Source organism: Parasteatoda tepidariorum, chromosome 6, assembly GCF_043381705.1.
Source record: "Parasteatoda tepidariorum isolate YZ-2023 chromosome 6, CAS_Ptep_4.0, whole genome shotgun sequence".
Classification (NCBI taxonomy): domain Eukaryota; kingdom Metazoa; phylum Arthropoda; class Arachnida; order Araneae; family Theridiidae; genus Parasteatoda; species Parasteatoda tepidariorum.
Window position 1 is genome coordinate 18,075,460 of NC_092209.1, and position 24,678 is coordinate 18,100,137.

A 24,678-nucleotide genomic window follows, 5' to 3' on the forward strand; every position below is an offset into this window, starting at 1 on the left:
TTATTTTAACTATATTCTGTATTAAATGACTCGTTCTGAAAGTGGATATCCTTCACAGTGGTCTGATCGGACCATCTATAGGAAACCGTGATTATTAGAAACACATAATTCGAGTAAATTTTTATTTTCTTAATATTACTATCGTTACTAAAATGGTTTGAAGAAATTAATGCAATATAGAACACCTAGTCCTAGTGTTTAGATTTCACTGAGCCGCGAAGCGGCCCCTATCCTATTCATCTGGAATTTTTGAACAGTTTTGGTTGAGCAATGAGGTAAGCAGGCAATGGAGTTGCTTTTATGAATGTTTCAAGCTCTTTGTTTGAATAACTAAAAAGGAATAAAAAATAAATTGAGCAGCTTGCTCTAAACTGTGTTTGTTTGATTTTGGAGTTGTTCAGAATTGTATCAGCATGAGTAAACGTTACAATATAGAACACACAAAAATAGTTTTATTTATATACACAGAGATGCCAACTTGCTGCGGACAGTTGGAATAAATATTTTCAAGTGGTAGTATATTAATTGTAATTCTTGGTCTAATAAATTCAATTTAGTTGAATTTTATCTACCACTATTTTTAAAGAATTTGTAGTATTATATAATTCCCCACTTACCCTGATAAGTCATGCGATAACTGTTTAAAAACTAAGCAAATCTGTCCAATATTTGGCATGCAATGTAAAATTACAGTGGCATTCAACGTGTTAATCATAATCGTTGCAAGTTACTGAGTTCAAAAACATCACCCAAATTAATTTTTATTTAAACTCATTCAAATACCCTTATTAATTACCTTGGCAATTACCCTTAACTATTTCAGGGATGCCAACTGCTCCGCTTTCTGAAATAGTTATAATAAAGTTATAGCAAATTATATAGTAAAATTCGTTGAAGAAGGATAGTTACGCCTACTTTTTATTAGAGTAACTAGTAGATAGTTGCTTAAACGTTGCATTTTAGATGACACTTAATTAAACACACATAATTTGTGATATTTAGTGGCGTGAAAATTATTTAAAATAAAAAATACTAAACTAAAAGTAACTTAAATTTCGCTACCACTAGAAAATACTATTTTACAAAGCGGAGCAAGTTGGCATCTCTGCTATTTGATGCAGAATGTTTTTAACACTTTCATCGTGGCAATGACGTGCCTTTGTCCCACCCTCTGCGCTACCCAGCAGCACTAAAATTGAAATAATACTCAAGTTTCTTTAAAACTTGTTTATTTTACTTTAAAAAATACTAATCAATATCGTATTCACTAATACTACAATAGAGCACCGCGAGTATTCATGGAAGACGAGTTATCTCGTTCGTTGCAATGAAAAAGTTAAACATATTTTTAGTACTTTTTTCATCATTTTGTATTAATTTAGGTTAAAAAAAATATTATATTTAGCATTTTAATAATTTATGATTACGAAATGCAGCATGAAACACCAACCTTCCTAACATGGCTCACTTCCAAACAACAATTTTTCAAATTTGAATTTATTTGCAGTTATTTAGATCTAAGAGAAACAGTTATTCATCATTAAATTTTTTTTTGATTTACGAAATAATAATATAAATTTTCGAATATGAATGAAAAAAAATGGCTAACTACTTTTTTTTGGATTTTATATTTTAGTAGAAATATAATTCCAATAATCTAAAGTAATTTTTTATTAACTATTAGACTGTTTTGTATGATTAAAAAATATCAAAATATATTTTTGCTTGCAATTAAAGAGTCAAAAGGAATGTATAAATGGTACACCGGTGACCTATCTGCGTCAAAAGGTTAAAAGCTTCGGCATTATAAAATTTACAAAATGATCTAATCGCGCGTTCAAAAATAACAGTAATTAATACAGGGAGGAAAACGAAAAACTTTAAAAAAAATCAAATGAAATATTATTGGGGAAAACATAATTTTCTTTGGAAACTAACGTGTTTTAATATCTTTTTAATTCGAATTCCTTATAATTATTTAACTTAACTTAAATATGAATTTGGGTTTTCTAATGTGTAAAAAACCTTTGTTTTGAAAAGCATTAAAAAAACATGTATAAATGATGGGAATGATGAAATATCTGGTACAATTTAGAAATATCGTTCAAAATATTATTTTTTAAAATCATATAAGGTAAGCGTTAGCGTAAGTTTTATTTTTCTCTTTATTAAAAATATTATTGTGCTGCTTTTTCATTATTAAATTATTTTTTATGGCTGTTTTAAAAGCAAAATTTTAAGAAAGAAGGAAGAGCAATAAAACAAAAAAAAACTATGTTCTTTTTTCCCCTTTTGAGGTAATTAATTTAATTTTTTAAATATTTCTATAGCGAACTCGTTTTTATTTTATTTCTTTTAATTTTGACTTATTCGATAAAATAAAATTTAAAAAAATATAATTTATGTCAGTAGAATTTATAGGCGACATCCTGTTTGAAAGAATGGAAGAAAATGAAAACTCCAATGAATTGAAAAACTTTGGAAACAAAAACGGAACTAAAATCATAATATTAGTCAGAAAAACCCTAAATTTTCTCCCGCAACTAACAGATTTTACTATTTTTTTCGCCATTATTGCTCGCCATCCACAATAATGATTGATCAGATTTTGATGACGTTTTTGTTTTGTGTTTTTTTTATTTGAGCATAAATTTGGTTTCTCTTTTGCGTAAAAAATGCTTAACTTAGTTTTGACAACCATTCCAGAAATATGTATTAATGATGGGAATTATAAGACACCCGGTATAATTTTCAAAAAAAAATTTTTATTAAAAAATAGGTCAGCTTGTCTGTTTTTCTTTTCTTTTTTGAAAATATTATTGTGGTGTCATTCATCTTAAAAATGTTTTAAAAGCAATATTTTAAAAGCAATTTTAAAAGCAATATTTTGAGGAAGAAAGAAGAATAAGAAAACAAAAAAATCAATGTTCTTTTTTTTCCGCTTTGGAAGTACTTAACTTAATTCTTCGAACATTTCTATAGCAAACTCGTTTTTATTTTTACTTCTTTTAATTTTGACTCATTTGATAAAATAATATTTATAAAAAAAAACGAATTTTAACTGCTGCATCATAAATAAGTAACATCCTGTTTGGAAGAAAATTAAAACCATAACGAATTGAAAACCCTTGTAAAACCACGCATTTAAATATTTGTGATTTCAAAGCTAAACAAGAATAGTGTTTTTTTAACGTATGAAGTATGTGGTTTGGCGAGTTGAAAAAAGAAAAATTGATTGAATAGGATTGTCGGATTAGCATTCCATTCAAGTTGTACTGTTGACCCTAAAATTGAGATTAATTTTCAAGAGGGTGAGGTTTAAGGGCAAACTAAATCCTTTATGAAAAAAAAAAGAATCGTTTTTAAACATTTAACTTGTAAGCGTTTGAGACAATCGAGTAAGTTTTTAAATTCATGCAAAGGTGTATTAGTAAAGGTGATGGAATAGTAAATTCTACTGAAAATGGAAAAAAAGAAAGAAAAAGACGGCGTTTATCAGAGTTAAAACATAAAACAATGCTACTTTTTTTTAAAAAAATTATAATTATTTAAATTTTATCCCATGGTGAGAAATAAGTATATAGAGTCCTATATAACATTTGAAATGTAACCAAGTAACCATCACTGTTTCAGATATAAAAGCTAAAAATTTAATATAAACTATTTTACTATACATTTAATGGAAATCGCTTAATTGTTCCAGCAAATGAAATTTATAAGGAATTTATTTATGCAAAAATCGTAATTCTTGTAACAAATTCTTAAATTAAATCTCTTATTAAAAAAATTCTGAAGCATAAACTTACATAATATTTTGATTACTTATACCGCACTTTAGAAGACATTAAAACTTATAACATTCTAAAAAAACTCATGTGGCACTCTCCGTTGCAAGTTAAGAAAAGACCACTGCTGTATAAGATTTAAGTAATCATCCGCTACTGCATATAGTTCCGTTTTATTTAATTATCAAATTATATAATTTTGCATACAAAACGATAAAAAAAAAGCTTTTAAAAGTTAAACTCGTCGGAAAGAAATTTAATTCGTGCTAAATTTATAGGTAAAAAGCACACTGTGCTTCGTCGTTTCAAAAGTTGGCGATGTTGATATTCGTTCGCGCATGGAGCTTGGCATCCATTTAACGTGCACTTAGATGCAATCAGACTCTTTCTAGAGGAATTGTGGCTTTTTCGTAACTTGAAACAGAGTTCAGATGTTCATAACTCAGCGATTCCCAACTTTTTGAAAAAGCAATAGAAACCAAACAATCGACCTTCATCAACAATTGTATATATATTAACCAATGAAATTAAAACATTAGCAATGTAAACATAAAAACATATAATGGTTATCAGTGAAATTTTCTTACTTGTTGAATTTAGTTATCTTGAATAGAAAGTTCTATTGGAAATAATAATGCAATTCTGCACAATNTAAACAAGAATAGTGTTTTTTTAACATATAAAGTATGTGGTTTGGCGAGTTGAAAAAAGAAAAATTTGATTGAATAGGATTGTCGGATTAGCATTCCATTCAAGTTGTACTGTTGACCCTAAAATTGAGATTAATTTTCAAGAGGGTGAGGTTTAAGGGCAAACTAAATCCTTTATGAAAGAAAAAGAAAAGAATCGTTTTTAAACATTTAACATGTAAGCATTTGAGACAATCGAGTAAATTGTTAAATTCATGCAAAGGTGTATTAGTAAAGGTGATAGAATGGTAAATTCTACTGAAAATGGACAAAAAAGAAAGAAAAAAAAAGACGTTTATCAAAGTTAAAACAAAAAACAATGTTACTTTTTTTAAAAAAAAATTTATAATTATTTAAATTTCATCCCATGGTGAGAAATAAGTATATAGAGTCCTATATAATATTTGAAATGTAACCAAACAATCAACATTGTTTCAGATATGAAAGCTAACATTTAATATAAATTATTTTACTATGCATTTAACGGAAATCGTCAAATTGTTCTAACAGATAAAATTTATGAGGAGTTAATTTATGCAAAAATCGTAATTTCTGTAACAAATTCTTAAATAAAATCTCTTATTAAAAAAATTCTGAAGCAGTAACTTATATTATATTTTGATTACTTATACCGCACTTTAGAAGACACTAAAATTTATAAAATTCTAAAAAAAAACTCATGTGGGACTCTCCGTTGTGAGTTAAGAAAAACGAGTTAAGAATTGCGGTATAGGATTTAAGTAATCATCCGCGACATAGTTTATTTATTTAGTTATCAAATTATGTAATTTTGCTTTTAAAAGTTTAAATCGTCGGAGAGAAATTTAATATGTGCTAATTTTATAGGCAAAAAGAACGCCATTATTCGTCGTTTCAAAAGTTGGAGATGTTGATATTCATTCGCGCTTGGAGCTTGTTATCCATTTAGCTTGCACTTAGATGCAATCAGACTCTTTCTATGAAGATTATGGCTTTTTCTTAACTTGAAACAGAGTTTTGATGTTCTAACTCAGCGATTCCCAACTTTTTGAAAAAACAATAGAAACCAAACAATCGACCTTCATCAACAATTTTAAACATATTAACCAAAGAAATTAAAACATTAGCAATGTAAACATAAAAACATATAATGGTTATCAGTGAAATTGTCTTACTTGTTGAATTTAGTTATCTTGAATGGAAACTTTTATTGCAAATAATTATGCAATTCTTTAGAATTACACAAACTTTTTCAGAATATCTCCAATATATGCATTGTATATAGAATTTTTTTTAAAACTTGCTAAATTTTTGCTGCCATTATATTAAAAATAATTTCCTAAATTTGCCCAAAATGTTAAACAGATAATGGATTATTGATGGTTATAAATATAACTGCAGTTTATAAAAAATAATTCCCGTTAAAAAAAAAATCCTAAATCTCAGAAACGTTGTGACCTTTCCATAAAACGCTTGAGTTCTACGGCACACCTTTTGAGAACGGCTGCTACGAACTATGGGCAAAATATTAGGGCTGTAACTTCTCTAGGAAAGAGCAATTATTTCGTAGAAAAACTATTTCATTTTCAGCTTTTTCGTGGGTAGTGGAAAATCTGTATGAATCGCAAATTACATAAACTATTAAGAACCGGCTGCCTCTAAAAGAAGCAGTGACGATAACAATACATATTTGTTTAAATCAAGTCTATATTTCTTTCTGTTAACTATTACTTTAACTTTAAAGAAGCATTGCGCTTTCTAATTCTAATTACATGCCTGCCGTTGAAGGTAGCACTACAGATTGTTGACCACAGATTACTCGGGCCATGCTGACGTTTTCAGTGCTTGAAGATGGTACTAAGCACAGCGTCCGAAAGAAAGAATGAATTGACTAGATTATATTTGAATCTTGCGTCGATAAGTTAAAGCACAGCGTTTGGACTTCACACCCAAATCTAAATTTTTATCATAAAAATATATAGTGGTTGACTAACCGATACATCGGAGGATATTCAATTAATGTCTAAATTGTCTTATGTATGTAGTTGGAGAAGGAAATTTTTAACCACAGATTACTTGTGTCATGCTGATGTCTTTAGTGTTAATAGAAAGAAGTGACTGGATTATCTCTAGATCTTGCGTAGATAAGTTAAAGCAGAGCATTTGGACTTCAGATCCAAATATAAATTTTTATGATTAAAATTACATTGTGGTTAACGAACAGATAAATCGGAGGATATTTAATCATTGTCTAAATTGTCTAATGTATCTAGTTGAAGAAGGAAATTGTACACCACAGATTACTTGTGTCATGCTGACGCCTTTAGTGCTTGTGTATGTCTCAAAAATATATTGTGGTTGACGGAAATTTTATATTTCTACCAAGAAATCTTTGTTATAAAACAGCTTTTTTTTAAAGAAAAAAACGTCTTTTAGAAAGGACATTTATTTTAGTTTCTTTTTTTAATTTTATTTTTTACTTATTTTTATTTATTTACACGTTTAACTTTGAAGTTTGATTAAATTTTAAGAACCGTTATACAGTACGTGACGGTACCTATCGGTTGAATCCCATCACTGGGTAAGCACACACATGCATTTTAAGAATGGAATAGGCATAGTAATCCTCATTAACAAAAAACTTTTTTCTTAAACTTAAAATAAACTACCATTAAATTGACACTATGTATTGTGAGTGCAATTGCAACATAAGATACTTTTGTTCTAAAACAGTCACATTCCATGTCGTAAAAATTATTATCAACTTTCCGTAATTCTCACGATATTTAAGCCGAATCGTGACAAAATGCGAAACATTAAGTTCACATAAAGAATTCGTGACTCACGAATAAAAACTTGTAACGAACTTTATTCCACCTCCGTCAGAAAATAATAAATAAATAAAAAGAACAAACATTACATATCTAGAATTAACATCATTCCATATACACACAAAGTACATGAAGCATCACAACATAAACATAACAGAACCGTGAAAGGAAGTAAGTTCTTTAACAGTTAAATGATAATTTCCGAAAAGTCTTTACTTTATTTCCTTCCGCCATAATAAAACTCCCATTTTCTTTAAAAAAATAATAACTCGAATTAGAAGCAGAAACCAGAAATATGGCATTATAACTTCTTTATTCTGACATCTTTACAGATCGATGACTCAATAATTACTACACTCCGTGGCAACTTAAGAAAAGACCATCGCGGTATAGGATTTAAGTAATCATCCGCGACTGCATATAGTTCTGTTTTATTTAGATATCAAATTATTTAATTGTGCTTTAAAAACAACATAAAAGCTTTTAAAAGTTGAACTAGTCGGACAGAAATTTAATTCGTGCTATCTTTTATGATATATGTCATAGAATTATTAAAAAAGGGTTATAGTTCCGTAGTCTTACTGGAATCCCAGACTTGGCGACATATTTCGAAAAATAAGTAGAACATTCGTTCTTAAAAAGGAAACAAACTATATGACTTTGCAAGAACATTGGATCTAATTGGACCATCAAAAATGGCGCGTCTTATACAGACAGACATGCCCTCAACAAATCAAATGTGAGATAACGAAATTTTTTTTTAAATTTTTGTTTCGCTTTAGAAAAAAATCGTCTGCAAGAAACAATATTTATTATTCTTTCATCGGTTTCTTTGAATGCGAACAGAAAGATGTATATTTGTTACGATTTTTAGATATCATTTTTATTAATTCTTATAGACAAAACAATAGTTTATATTCAATAAGTTTAATATTCCTCATTTCACATGATTTAGGAAAGCGAGCAAGAAGAAGGTTTCAAGAGTCTAAGTTGATATACATTCGCGCTGGTAGCTTGGCAGCTATTTCGCGTTCACTTTAGATGCAAACAGGCTTTCTCCATAGGAATGTTTTTTTTTTTCTTAACTTGCAACAGAGTATTAGAACAATGCGTCTCTCAAATGCGATTACATCTCAATTTGTGATTGTAGCTGAACAAAGATCTTACCTCTCCAGTCGCCAAGTATTTTCCATCCCAGGAAAATGATAATGTTGTGATGTTTTTTTTAGCATCTGATACGAGGTGGCGTTGTTTATTTTTTCGTGTATTGTACAAAACAACTACGCATCTGAAAAAGAAAATAATATTGTTTTAAAAAGAGGATTTAAGGAGCTTAGTAGCATTGGCAAAACACTCCGAGTTTTGATATTTTTCATACCATTTATGGAATTTTTAATGTAGAACTTTTTTTCTTTTTACTATAAGTAACGTATAGCAGAACTTCGTATTTTTGCTGAAACATTTAAAATAAATTGAAATTTTTTGTTATTAAAATAACCAGTTTTTGAAATGTTTTGTAAACATAGCTGCTGACAACAACGGATTGTTTATGGCATTCCTCTTTATATTTAGATTGGTAATAAATCTCAGAAATTTCATTTTAATTCTTAGATTCATAAGTTTAACTTAAAGTGATTTTGCGTAACACTAAATGCAATTAAATCATTCTTATATGTAAGAGCAAGTTATAGAACCGAAAATTCTACCTTTATATAGGGAAAGAAATGCAGTTGTGTCTTAAAAAGCTGAAATCTAAAAGTGTCTAAATTTCGGTTCACTTAGCGCAATGTTAACACTAATTTAACACCATCAACAGGCATTTTAATAATATACTTTTTTCTATTATTTTAATAAATTTAAGTAAAATATTTGTTTTGTCCCATATTGTTAATCCAATTCTGAATGTTGATTTTATTTATAAATATTGCAGTCTTTTATGAACTTAAAGCGTGAAGTAGAACATGCAAATTACACTAAATAAAAATATATTATCATAAAATATTGATTCTAGGGTTTTATGTCACAAGAGTCCAAATTGGCTATCTTGCTCTAAATGTGAACGGCATCATCTACTCTAAGCTATCCAAATGATGTTGTTAACTGGGCCATTCTCAAAAAATTAAGGAGGGAAGGCAATATAATTATCATACTGCGATTCCTATAAAACCTACTTTTAAATAAAAACTGCGAATCACGTAAGCATTACATTCGGGACAAACATTTTTGTTGAACTTATACAAGTACTTGATCATACCTAATTCGTATATGTGGACTTCAAATCTAAACTTAACTTTTTCGAAAAGCTACAGATTTTTTTCAAGGTTGATATACATAAATATGTCCTAGTCTCTTTCTTTGAAATTAACATTGAAGACAAAAAGCTTATGACCTTAACGTATCGTATCATAAACTGAAATGTATTATAGTTTCTGTATGAATGTAAAAGTTAATAAGGAACGTATAGGTTGATATACATAAATATGCTCTAATCCCCTCCTATCACTCAGTACGTAGCTAAGATGGGAGGAAGCTTAGTATTAAATAAAGTGAATTTCAAAATATCCTGATTAGGAATTATAGTATGCAGTACAGAACTATAGGCAATAGAGGCCTGCCAACTTTCTATGCTTTTTGTAGAACTTTGTTCTAGTGGTAGCTATGTTAATGTTTTAATGTATTATTATTTATTTATTTAAACGTATTTTCCCCACTTCTACACATAAATGATTAGCTATGTAATGTTTTAATGTATTATTTTTTATTTCTTTGGACTTATTTTCCCCACCACTACACATAAATGATTAGCTATGTAATGTTTTAACGTGTTATTTTTATTTATTTAAACTTATTTTCCCCACCCACTACACATAAATGATTAGCTATGTAATGTTTTAATGTGTTACTTTTATTTATTTAAACTTATTTTCCCCACCCACTACACATAAATAATTAGCTATGTAATGTTTTAATGTGTTACTTTTATTTATTTAAACTTATTTTCCCCACCACTACACATAAATAATTCAAAAGTTCATATCCAACATCACATTTTAAAACTGTAACGCGGTTAGACTTACAAAAATTTGGCAAAAATTAGAAAACAATCTGAAATCTTTGGTTTTAACGCTTTGTATCACCGCGTTACATATCTGCAACATACATGAAAATTCAATCCTATAATGAGGTGGATTTACCTATAAAATCGAACTAAATTCAGGTAAAGAAAATATTGCAAACTCGGGGGAACCAAGTCTTGGTGCAGCTGCCAATATTATAATGCGTTTAGCAAGAATTGTTCCACGACATAATTGCAGGATATACATTTTTTTTACAACAATCCCCTTGATTGTATATTTGGCCAAGGAGGGATTGAAAAATGTGGTGTGAGACTTTGTTACCATAAAAACAACAATTTCAAAATTTTTCACATGAAGTTTTAAATATATTGGAGTTTTTGTGCTATTTTTCATGCTATTGGAGATGTTCAACAAATGCTTTTTATCAATAAATTTTTAATTTTAAGGTCTTAATTTTTTCATTATTTTCTACACGCTTAATATGATGTATTCTAACATCCGCGTAAATATTTCTTAAATCAGAGTTGTTGAGTTACAAAGGGTTAAAATGCCTACCACTCTGTAAAATATTTTGCAAAAAGCGTAGTAGTTGGCAGGCCAGTACTTGTAAATAATAAAAAAAACTCCTTCAGAGAGGATATTTTATAGAACAAATTGTCGTAGCATGAAACAACTGATGTAACTTGAAATCACCAAGCGTGTATAAGTACTTAATGTTAAATAAACCCCGTTTTTCACACTATCCTCAACGACAAACAGCGAAACAGCTGATTCTAATGTTGGGAAATATTCTATGTTTTTATTCAAATAATGGATTTCCTCTAGATCGTTTAATATACTTTTCGTGACTTATATTCGTCATAAAAATCGATACGTAAAATGGGGAAAATACGGTACAAACGACTTATTTACATATTAATAATAAAAGTAAACAAAAAGTGAATATTTACCCAGCAGGATAAGCTACTGTTCCTGTTTGAGGATCGCTGTCTATGGCTGAATTGTTGCTGGCTGTTATTCCCAATACATGCTGTAATTCTACCTGAAAGTGAAGACGAAGTATAAATAAATTGTTCACAGCTGTAACTTGAATATACGTCCCTATATTGAATATTTCTAAAAGAAGTAAAACCTTCTCAGTGGAAATTTATTTTTGCTATCATAAGATAAAATCTCTCTTATTTTACAAATAAATATATCAATATTATCGGCATTGTTATGTTAACCACATTTGAATATGTTAATTAAAAAAAACGGACATTTTATTTCGTTTAATTTGTACGAATTTTTTTGAAAATGAAATGGTTATTGCTATCTTTTATTTTTAATGTTTATTATGCTTATACTAGGCATGTTTCAATTTGATTTTTTTAATCGAATTAAATTTTATGCAAAAAATAAAAATTCCAAATTTTTAAAAAGTCTATTTATGTTGTTGTTGTTACTTATGCCATTTGCCAACTAGCAACCCTGCTACGGGAACTCAAGCTGACTTTTAATGCAGAAGGTGAGTTTCTTATATTCCAGTGGCACCATCTATGGCCAATAATACGACTACCACCACACACACGTCAGAGCCCGTTCTACAAAATAGGACCCATTCATAATCCATTCATTCATCCACAGATTGTAATTTTGACCAGAACCAGAGAACGATCAATCTATAATTTAGTACCCCCCTAAGATACTTATTTGTTATGGGAACTTGGAGGACTTTGTAACCCTCACGGATTTAACATACACCAGTCACCTTTTAATACCCGGGGACACTTCTCGGCCGGCGGGATTCGAACTCACGATTTCACGAACAAGTGCCCAACGTTATACCAATCTAGCTATTCCGGAACAAATCTATTTATTTTATCCTGAAATAACACCGGGGAGGAAACCTTTTTTTTCTATTGCATGAGACAAATTTAGATATTTTTGCGCCACTGATTTCAAACTTGGAATCAGTTTTTCTCAAGATGATGCAGTTTTTATTTAGTTTAATAATGTATTCCTTAACTGAATTTTCAAAATTCACTCTAATGAATACTAAGTACCCCACTTCTCTTAAGTAGGGAGTAGTGAGAAGAAGGCGATAATACATTTCAGTCTATGATACAATAATTAAGATCATGTTTTTCTATCTTAGTAATATTGTCAAAGGAAACAGACTAGTGTATATATACGTACATAAACCGATACGTTCGTTATAAACTTGTGCATTCAGACAAAATAAGACCTAAACTAAAAATATCGTTTAAAAAAAATTCTGTATCTCTCGAAACAAAACTAATTTCAGATTTAAAATCCCCACTCCCGAATAAAGTTAGATCAAGTACTTAGATAAATGCAACAAAAAAAATTATTCCCCATTGTATAGATATCGTTTGCATCCCAGGGAAAAAAAACTATTCTACTTGATTTTTTATACATAATTATATATTTGCATATTTTATGCTAAATTAATATGTTGTATTTACCTATTTGTGTATTGCTTACTATTAAAATAATGACTCCTCTTTCTTTAAAGTATAAATTGATTGCCCATGTGTTTCATTTTAAACATTTTGCAAAAAAAAAGTAACCGAGTTCTGTTTGCCATTATATATACCGTATAAACGTGTACAATTTCGAATCAGAATTCAAAGCTAAAGCTGTAAATAACAATACATCAGGAATCAAAGCGAAAGTTTTAAATAATCAATGAAAAATAATACTTGATAGACCACGATTTTTCTTTCCAAATATATATAAAGCATGCAGAGACCGCTCTAAGTATTCGCCACCTCGCCAAATGCGATAAAATTGTAAATTTGACGAATAAAATTGCGTTTTGGAGAATGATTTTTTTCTACTGGAAAGAAAAATATGTATTTAACTAGATCTTAAAAATTACGTCAAAATGAATATTTCTAAACAAATCAGTATTTTTTATTCGATTACAGTAATTTTCGGTAGATGCGACGCATAACCAATTAGAATTCGATCCGAATAATATAAGAACAAAGTACCGTAAAATAGTTTTCTGTGGGAAAAAAATTAATCTTAAAAAATGGTTAAGATATCCATTTGGCGAAGATGGTCGAAAATTGGCGAATACTTTTGATATTTGGCTAATTTACTGACTATAATTTGAAATCCTTAGAGCGGGCTTTGAGTATTGTAATAATCTTATCACTAAAACAATATCTTTCCCAAAAAGCAAAAAAAAAAAAAAGGCGTCAGGAAGGTTATAAGAGCTTTGTATTAAGTTCGAATTTGAAACATTTTCGAAAATATGAATGGGAAAGAAGATTTTTTGGATATTAGAAGATCGAATCAATATAATCAAATTCTAACGTGATGTTATAAATCACAAAACATTTGTTTTTATATGATTGAAAGAATATTTTTCAATACGCAAGTTCCAATTACAAAAAAGAATGAAATAATAACCAAAATAATACAGCAAAAAAAATAAAAAATAAGCAAACTGTTATCATGCAATAAATGTGTCAAACTTATTCTTAATGCAAGATTCTTTTTTCCTTTCATTCCATGGTTGCAGTAAAGAAAAGTTGTATTGAAAAGACATTTCCTAACAGAAAATATGGAACATTTCAATTAGACTTATATAAAACATAAACGATTTTCCCAACCCGATTAGTTAAATAACAAATCTTTCGACGATTGGCATGGATTTAAAATAAAAATAGAATGTTAAAAACCTTTTATATAATTGTTTTACCAACAGCAATGAAATGTTTTTGAAATAATACATATCTTTCTTTCTTAAAAATACTAGAATTCAATCAGTGAATGGGGAAAGTAATTATTATTAAAAATAAATCTATTGGGAATCAGACTAAAAGATAATAGAATGGCATTTCGAAAAAGTAAATTATTTAGGTAATGTAGGTTATAATTTAATGATTCTGCTTGAAACGATGTTTATTAATAAGTATAATCATTTGCAGGGATCAGTAAGCTTTTAAATTAATTTTAAAGTCAGAAATTGGCCGATTTCGCTCGAATTATGTTATTTAAAACGTTGTCAACATTTGTATTATATAATAAAGTTGAAAGCATAATTACAATATTCAAAGTAAGGAAGTTAAAAATATAACTATTTAAAATTATTACTAAGCTCCAATTGATTTTAACATATAGGCAGGGATGCCAACTGCTGCGCTCTCTGGAAAAATTATAATAAAGTGGTAGCGAATTAAATAATATAACTTGTAAAATAAGCATAGTTACGTCTACTTTAAAAAAACAGTAACCAAATAATTAATGATTTTCGGTTGCATGTTAAATGATTCTTATGATATTTAGTGGTGGAAAGATTAATTGAAATTATAAATGCTAAACTAAAAGTAACATAAATTTCGTTACCGCTTGGAAATACTATTTTGCAAAGCGGAGGAAGTTGGCATTTTTTTATATAGGTATCATACGTTTTAATTTTGATAAAAATAAAGACTTTTACGTTTTTAAAACTAAAGTGGTAAATTTTAATATTAATTTTTTTTATTTCAATGATACTTCTGTTAGGACAAATTTCGTTTCAAATATTGAATTTTGTTATTTAGAATTTCATACTTTTAAGCAATGTAGTATCTGATATCATTTTACTAATTATTCTTTATCAATAAATAAAGTTCGAAATTTACAATTTTGTGTTTTTAAAACTGAAGTGGCAATTTTCAATGGCAGTTACTTTATGTTACTTTATGTACACTTCAATTTCTTTAACACATCAATTCCATTATCACTAAAAGTTCCCATGCATGCTTCTAATACATTATCCTTTGCCAATTATTGCATGCACTTTTTCTGGATAAAAAAAATAGGGACAAATAATGAACTTTTATACTGTTTCTCAAGATTATTGAGAACTTACCATAAATTATTTTTAAGACTGATATTCGATGATATATTAAATTACACATTGTTAATGCATATTTCAATAAATTAAAAAATTGTTTATTCCATGACCAATATTTTTCACCTACTCGTTTAAATTGCATACTTTTAATCATACGCGTTAAATAAATTAATAAGGACGTTAAATCCTGAGAAACGATTGCAATTATATTTTTTTATAATTTCTCTTTACCCTGCACTTAATCACACCAAAGGAACGCCTTATTTCATAATTGCATCGCAAATTTCACAAAATTAATCCCAAGGCATAATAGTATTTAAATATGCCTAACGCCTCCTCTCTGACTTGTAAGAGCCAACCCACCGGGTCATTATACTTATATTTGTGGGACGAATTATTGTTTAATTCTCTTTCCTATAAAAACACACAAATCTAAAGACAAAATTCTTCAGAAAATAAATATTTTTCGAACATGAGTGCAAATCTTTATGAAAATATTGAAAAATTGTAACTCGTCTCCTACAGCTATCCTACGCACGACAAGTGCGGCGACACGATTTTTTCAATGAACCCACGCGCCATCTTGAGAAATATTTCAATCTACTTCTACATTCAACGCACAATTTCATCAAATAAAAAAAGAATGAAAAGTGAAAGGGCTACTGGCAGAAGAATGTCACGACAGACTTATTAGGCAAATGTTTCATTCTTATAAGACAAAAGCGAAAAGCACGATAAGTTCTGTGCAGAATACATTACGAGTGATAACATTTTATTCAAATTGAATTGTTTCTTTTCTCAGTTGTCACGGTGTACAAAGTCAACGTTTAATAGCAGAGTTTTAACCATGTTAAAAAAAAATTCACACCCAACATTCTTTTGAGGTAGAATGAGCAGTAGATAAATAAAAAATGCTATAGACAATTAATAATTTTAGTATCATTCCGAACTACAGATGCGTAAACGCAACATTTAGCAGTGATGTATTCTGTACTTAAAGGCTACTGGAAGAAGAATATTACAACAGAAGTAGAGTGAATGTTACATTAATAAAAAATGTTACAGCCAATTAATAACTTTAGTACTAATTTAGCTTTTACACCGAATACCAGACTTGGAAGCTTTCTACTTTAACCCATTCCGGATTCTATTGCTAAAACGCAACAGTTTGTAGTGATGACAAAATTGACTGAGTAATTATGCTTATGCGAATTTGATATAACAATGTAATATAAAATGATTTGATGCTATATTAAAAAAATATCACAGTCTCATTAATTACTTTATTAAATCTAGGACTAGTTTAAATCTTACATCGAAAAACACAAGTAAGAGCTTTCTGCTTTAACCCATTCCGGACTACTATTGCGAAAACGCAACATTTTGCAGTGATGAAAGAAAGTGCTGCATGCAGAATAACACTTCATACTTTGCCAAAACATATAAGCTTAGATGAATTTGATATTTTAGAGTGTTAATAATCTTTTTAATTTTAAAGCATTGTCAGTTTCAGATTACAATAAAGATAGTTACATTTTCTATGCGCCATTACATTTTGTATTAAATACACTTGATCCATAAACAATTTAAGCTACACAAAAAGTGGTGAATTATATAAGCCTACGAATTGTTTAGAAATAGTGTTGGATAAAAATCCATTAAATTGAATTTAATAAACCAAGAATCACAATTAGTAAACTACCATTTGAAAATATTATTCGCTGTCCGGAGCAAGTTGGCATCTCTGTGTATACAAATAAAACTATTTTTGCGTGTTCTATTGCATTAATTTCTTCAAACCATTTTAATAACGATAATAATTTAAAAAAATTAAAAATTCAATCGAATTATGTGTTTCTAATAATCTTGGCTTCACCGGTGACCCCCATGGCATTCAGCGTGTTAAACGAAAATTAATTTAAAATAGTCCTATCATTCATAATTAATAATTTTGTTTTTACACATAATTAGGGGTCATTTTTATTGACGCTAAATTTTATTCATCGATTCAATTTTCATGAAGCCGACATAAAGGTAACTTCGCCATCAAGAAAATGACACTCGGTAAAGTTAAAATCTCTTGCGAAAAATCCTGTACCTTCGATAACATTTTGAAGTCAATGGACGTAACCCCTAAGAACGACCCACCTCCATTAACGACCATTTTACTACGGAACAGAGAGTGGTCGCTGACGAGAGGTTTCACTGTATAAGTCTTATAATGCAATCCATACAGGCGAAAAAGGAAGCTTTATGCTCGATTCATCAGAAAATTCGAATGTTAAAAAGAAAAATGTAGAACCCAAAATATTTCTATTTTATTTCCTTGTCAGTCTCGTTTATATTGATCTTTCAGAAAAATCGCCCACCCGGAAAGACGGCTACTTAGGTCTAATGATAAAATGTCAACTCGACAGCTCAAGGTAATAAAAACTATATCGATTGTATTTACTCCCAATTACTTCATTTTATTACCTATTTAAAAAAAACTTTCTAAAACCTTTTGAAGACAAAGGCAAACTTCAGCTAAATAAGTGGGTAAAAAGATAAACAGACTTCCACCTCGACAATTACGTTAATTAATTATATACTTGCAATTAATTTGACATTTTTGATGAACGAACTTTATAAGCTTAATTATTCTTTGTTTGCTTCAGTTATGAACTTCATTCATTTCAAAATACCTAAAGGAGAAAAACTGTGTTTCTTTTAATTTACGAACTTTAATTATGAGAATGACATAAATTACCTCGTTTTAAGATTTCAACTTCATAAAAAAGGATTCATTAGCACGTTGAATGCCATGGGGTTCACCGGTGCCACCACTGAATTTGCTCGCAGCTCCACGGGGGTCACCGGTGACCGGCGAAGCCAAAATTATTAGAAACATATAATTCGAGTAAATTTTGAATTTTTTTATATTAATACCGTTACTAAAATGGTTTGAAGAAATGAATGCAATATAGAACACACCAAAATAGTTTCATTTATACACACAAAGATGCCAACTTGCTCCGGACAGCGAATAAATATTTTCAAGTGGTAGTTTATTAACTGCGATTCCTGGTTTAATAAATTCAATTTAGTAGATTTTTATCCATCACTATCTCTAAACAATTTGTAGGTTTATATAATTCACCACTTTTTCTAAGTATGTCATTCTAATCTTTTTAAAAACTAGCAAAATCCAGAGATGCCAACTGCTCCGGACACGCCAAACTAATTTAAAAAACAGTAAATAACTTCATAGTAAATTTCGCAAATAAATGACTATTTTTGCTTACTTTTTAAAAGGTATAGCAAGTCATAAAAACTGTAAAGTGGCGAATATATAAGTCAACGAATTATTTAGAAATAGTGGTGGATAAAAATCTACTAAATTGAATTTATTAAACGAAAAATCACAATTGATAAACTACCACTTTGAAATATTTATTTTCTGTCCGGAGCAAGTTGGCATCTCTGAAAATCTGTCTAATAAGTGCAAATTTAGTTCGCAGTTTTTTTACTTGTGGCCAGACGAGCAAGACATGTAAAATTAGCGTGGCATTCTGTCGTCGTTTAACCCATTCGTGCTTAGTATCTTTTTAAAACAAAGTGATGCAATGATAGCACAGTAATTGTTCGAATATTAACTTATTATTCTATGCATCTACAGAGTGTCCTAAATTAAACCGATGATTTTCAATAATTTATATCATGAAAAGGAAATATATCATAAAAAAATAACTCTTGTATCGAATTTATGTGACAGGGCATAAAATTTTTCCTCCAAAAGTTCCAGATTTAGCTTAAAGTATTTTCGACAGATGACAGTGCATAAACTTAACCTATAATGAACCTACCTATACCTTAATCTATATAAACTTACCTATGTATGAAAGAAAAATAATACGTTAAATTACTTCAAAGAATTGTGATGCGTTTTACATTTTCTTTTTATTTTGCTATCTCTTTTATTATGGCTATCTCTTTTATGGAAAATAAAAGCTAATAAGGAAATTATGCTATCACTTTTTACATTTTTAAAAAAGGTGCGCTGCTGTTCTTTTTAAAGGGATGCTTGGCACAAATTGATAAAATTAAATTTTAAACTTGGCAACTTTTACCCCGGAAAAAAAATGCTGGTAGTTAAACCATTTCATGTCTAGCTTGTCTTTGGGAAGACTAACAGAACCTTGGCTGCTAAGACTTCTTAACAGTTATAACGCATACATATAAGTCTTTGACGCTGGAAAATTATAAGTCTTGGTAACCATGGATATTCATTTCTTCCAAACTTCAGCTAGAAATCAAATGCTTTTATTGTCCACTTTTTTTTCAGAGGGTATAAATAGCTCTGTTTAAAAGCATGGATTTTGCAAACATATTTGAATTTCAGAAAATCTCGGACTAAAACCCCAAATTATTGTCACGTCTTCCAGAGTAACAAATCCGTAGCCTTAATTTTTTTTCGACACAAAAAAAAACGTGGAAACGATGAAACAGACTCAACTTCTTCATAAACCCTCTACTATAAATAGTTGTTTAATTTTCTCTTTCAGCTTGCCATCTTTTAGGTCAGATTTCTATCTTTCATCCCTAACTATAATCTTAGTAATATGTTGCCAAAATTAGCAGACAAATAATATTCATAAAAATCGTTTTCAAATACTTACATTTTGATATTTAGAACTTAACCTACAATAATAAAATACGCTTATAAATGCAAACTTCGTGGAGTTTTAAGACGTATCATATCTTAATGGAGGTTTTCTTATGCTTACTTTTGCCTTGTTTTAGAAGCAAACCAAAGCTCGTTAAAGCAGATTCTCCATTTCATATTCTTGTTATGACATTTTTATTACAAGTTAATGCGTTATGCGTGGCAACACCGAATAATGGAGGTTTTCTTTACAAATAATTTTTTTTACAACATTCCAAGACTAGAATCCGCTCTCAGACCATGCGGAACTGTCACACTCAAAGATTAGAATACTTTGTTTGAAAAGAAAAGCACATATTAGGGAGTCAATTACGGTTAAAGTTAATACATTTTTAGAACAATTGCTGTCAGACGTTTGTTTTAGATACGAATGAGTAGGAAGCAGTATCTAAGTGCAGGATATTTTAACATGCATTTTTACCATATAAATTAATTTCACAATAAGAAAAAAAACTATCTTTGATATATTTTCAAAAAAATTTCCTTAAAGAAATTAAATCAGTTTTAGCATTTATATGGCCGTTTTTGAAATCAAGCTATAAACAACATTTTGTGAAACAGATTCATTTTCTTTGGTGTTTATATAGTTACTGAATAATTTTTTTAAATTTATATAAAACTTTGCATAATTTATTCTAATTTTGCAACAATTTTGAGGAGATGAATCTAGTCGTTTATTCTTTCAGAGCTGCTGATAAATACTAACAAATCAAAGCTGATAAATACTAACAAATTTATGTAACTTTTTGTAATTGAAACTGACATGAGACAGAAATTTAAAAACTTATCTAAAACTCTTTATTGCTATTAAGAAAACCAGAATATTTTGTATCATAAATTATAAACAATAATATTATAAACAATAACATTATAAACAGTAACATAATATATTCATTATAAACAACTTTTTGTGAAACAGATTCCTTTTATTTAGTATTTATATAGTTACTGAATATTAGATAATGTTTCAACCTTATATAAACCTTTTGTATAATTTAATCTAATTTTGCAACAATTTAAAAACTTTTTTGAGGATTTGAGTTTAGTTGTTTATTGTTTTAAAGCTGATGAATACCAACAAATTTATATAAACTTTTTGTAATTGAAACTGACTTGAAGCAGGAATTCAAAAAAACTTTTCTAAAACTCGTTATTACTATTAACGAAACCATAATATTTTGCATCATAAACTCCAGTTTGGAACAAATAAAAGAAATAACAGAACAACAATAAAAACAATTAAGTTAGCATAAACTTGATATTTGATTTTGAGCAATTGGCGTCTCTCTCTCTCTCTTTATATATATATATATATATATATCAATTTCTCACTTGAAAAAAAAATAGTGCTTGATATTTTATAATTAGAAATGGTAAAAGACTTCACTTTCCTATTTAATTAAGCTGTAAACAAAGCGCTTTTACTACAGGTTTTTCTTCCTTTTTCAATGTGACAAGAAACCCTACAACTCCCATATCTCACTCGCCCGCACTGTCAGAGACGCTACATCACGAGAAAAATTTTGCATCACAAATTCTTTCTTACTACCATAATGAATTTAAAAAAAATTAAAGTATGGAAAAATTGAGTAAGTCAACCTAGAGTAAGCCATAAAGTTTCAAATACTGAAGTTAAATTTTCGAAATATCCAGATGAAAACAAATTATAAGAGGATAACCTATGATTACACAATTCGAACGTTCTCTTCCAATAATTTGTATGCATTTTGATATTTTGTATGCAAACAAAGCCTGCCTGGATTCCTGAACAAATATTTAACATAAATAACTCTGGATTAAATTTAATAACTGTAACATAAATGTCAACTCTGGATCTTAACGTAACTGTAATTGATTGTTTTTCTATAATTGTTTTACTACCACTTGAAGAATCCATACTTGGAGAAAGTAAAAATTGCCAGTTCGGGTGTTGAAATTAGTTTTTGTGCTTATTCCTTAACCTTTTCGCTATACTATAGTAAATTAAAAAATATTCTTTCAAGATAAATTTGCGTGGTCTTTTCAACCTTACAAAGAATCTAAAGGAGCATTTTAACCTAAATATAAGGAATTTGTTCAATTGCAACAGTGAAGCACGGCACCCACGAAAAAGTGATAACGTATTTACCTCTAAACAAGGCAGTTGTTTTTAACGATATTGACACGTTACACCAGGTGAAAAATTTCCGTTTCAAGAATAAAGTTTGTGATGAATATGTATGCCCCCTCAGTAATATTAAATGCTTAAATTAATGGACGGTGATGTGTCACCGGTAAATAAATTATTTTAATGTGATTTTATAAAAATATGTCCGAACATTTTAGAGGAGCCTCGCTGGCCGAGCGGCATCGCCTGCCAAACAGTCTGCAGCAAAGAGGAAGTAGGTTCGACTCCCACCGCAAACTTAGGTGCACCCTCATGCTGTCTCTCTCTAAACTGTGTAATTTGTTCTACTACTTCGTTAAGGCTTATAAGCTATAATTCAGCACATAAGCCAGTAAATGTATGAACCAAGCTGAACTAAACTTTTAAATTGTGCTATCCGTCTTTCTGCTTGACAAAGGTTTATAAGTCTTAATTGAGCCTCCACTCTGTTTTTTCAGGTAGTCCGATCATACCACTACGAAATATTTATAAAAAATAAGAACTACTTAATATAAAATCTAGTAGAATTAAGAAAGTGGTAGCAAATATATATCTAAAAATTTGTTTTAAATTTATGAATATGATTAGTTTGTCTTATTTACTTGTCAACCACCACAAATTCAATTCTCAAATACATATGAAGAATTTCTTCCAATTTTAAAAAAGAATTTGGGTTCATGCTCACAACTGATTCACTTTTTAAATAGTTTAAGCAGACTACTTATAAGAAACCGTGTGGAGGCTTTCTGATGAGTTACTTTCAATTTTAGGAAACAATGATCTCAAGGATTCGCATCCCACGATGAAGGGGTAAAGGGCCATCTTGGCCTCAGGCATCCCGACCAACCGACAGAACTAGGACTAGGCTTTCTGATGTAGGAGGGGATGATTGAGCACACAAGCCTGCAATTGTGTGCTATACCAATAAATAAATAAATAAACAAACTCTTAGACCCAAAATCATTTGTTGAAACTCGATTTCTATCTCGATTTTCCTAACAATTAGAAACATATACTAATTAAAAATATAGTATTTTTACAAGCGCTCATCAAACAAAATTAAAATCAATTAGTAAAGATTCAAACACGACGTTTAAGTTATTAGTTGCGTGATGATTATAATGATAATATTAAAAAAATATTTTCCCCGTGTTACATTAAATTATTCTACCCAAAAATGTAGGTAATTTACGAAATGTAATATATTTACTTAAAAAACTTTTTTTTCTCTCAAAATACCTCCGAATAAAAACGAAAACTCACGCCGCAGTGAAACTATGTCCGCTTGCATAAATATCTTCTGAAGCGTCAAGGTGAAAGAAAATATAAATAAAATAGGCGATCAACGAAGAAGAAAGCGGCAATAAGGTATGACACGAGCATTGTTTAGACAGAAAACAATACCTAGGGAAGAAGATTTTACAAAAGGGCAAGGTTGAATGCAACGGCCTTGCGCAATCAAAAAACGATAATAAAATAATGTAGAAGAAAATATCAGATATTTTAGTAGATTTCGGGATGTAATAGCATCATGGGATGATATTTCATTCAGAATTCTTAGATCTATAAACTTCATCTTTTATTTTCAGACCAACTACAAGCATTTTTACACAGTAGTAGCAAATATTACATACTTTATTTCATTATTATATCTGGTTTAATAAAATCTATTTTGTTTTATTTTATAATCAATGTCGAACAGCTGACCCAATTCTGAGTTTGCGACTACCAATGTTCAACTACATAGCCTTGTACAATGTTTTAAAACCTAATCCAGAAGGCAAGGGAACTCCTGGATCAAGTATTTTATATTTTATTTCATAAAATTGTTCCTTTAACTGACACTTTTAATATATTGCTGTTTTAATATTTTATCACCTTACATGATTTTTGCTGCTCTGCGCCCGCCATGTTCATGGGCTGTTTCCATGTCTGATATGTATNTTTTTTTTTTTTTTTTTTTTTTTTTTTTTTTTTGATTTTAATAAACATTTACCCGTATGCCCTAAATAAGGACGAGTCGGTGAATTTTTTTTTTCATAATTTATTTCATAATCGTCGTTAAACAGCCGACCCAAATTTTGGGTTTACGACTACCAATGTTAAACTACATAGCCTTGTAATTTAAAACCTAGTCCAGAAGACAAGGGAACTCCTGGATCAAGTATTGAGAGAAATTTGCCTTCGTGGAGGACATTTTAATAGAACTAACCCGCATTTGCTTTACATGAAGAGGAAGACCACGGAAACCTCCCACGGTTAGCCTGACAACAAGGGGACTCTAACCCATGATCCTTCTTCCACTGAGGATGTTTCGCGTCAGCACTGTGGTCAGGGGTGAAAGCGAGACGGAAAAGAGGAATGGCTGGTAGTAAAACCATTTCAGTTATAGCTAGTTTTGGGGAGGAGTTTACTTATTCTTTTTTTAAATTTTTCAACAATATCTACTTTATCTTGGAAAAGAAGCAGTTTTATATATATGCCAGAATTATAAAAGAAATCTTGATAGTTACAGATATTTCATTTTTTTCGAAAAAAATGCTGGAATGAAATGTTTTACGTACCAGGTTTTTCTCTTTTCCGTCTTGCTATATAAGGGCTTTCACCCATG

General features: G+C 29.4%; 1 protein-coding gene across 1 annotated transcript in view; it reads right to left on the reverse strand.

Moving 5' to 3' along the window:
* Window positions 1-24,678, reverse strand: part of LOC107442449 (mitogen-activated protein kinase-binding protein 1) — a gene marked incomplete in the record, with an annotated part of 122,067 nt that overhangs the window by 69,030 nt on the left and 28,359 nt on the right. The window contains 2 exon segments of the mRNA XM_043052729.2: window positions 8,452-8,572; window positions 11,312-11,403. Coding sequence (XP_042908663.2) covers window positions 8,452-8,572; window positions 11,312-11,403 — 213 coding nt within the window.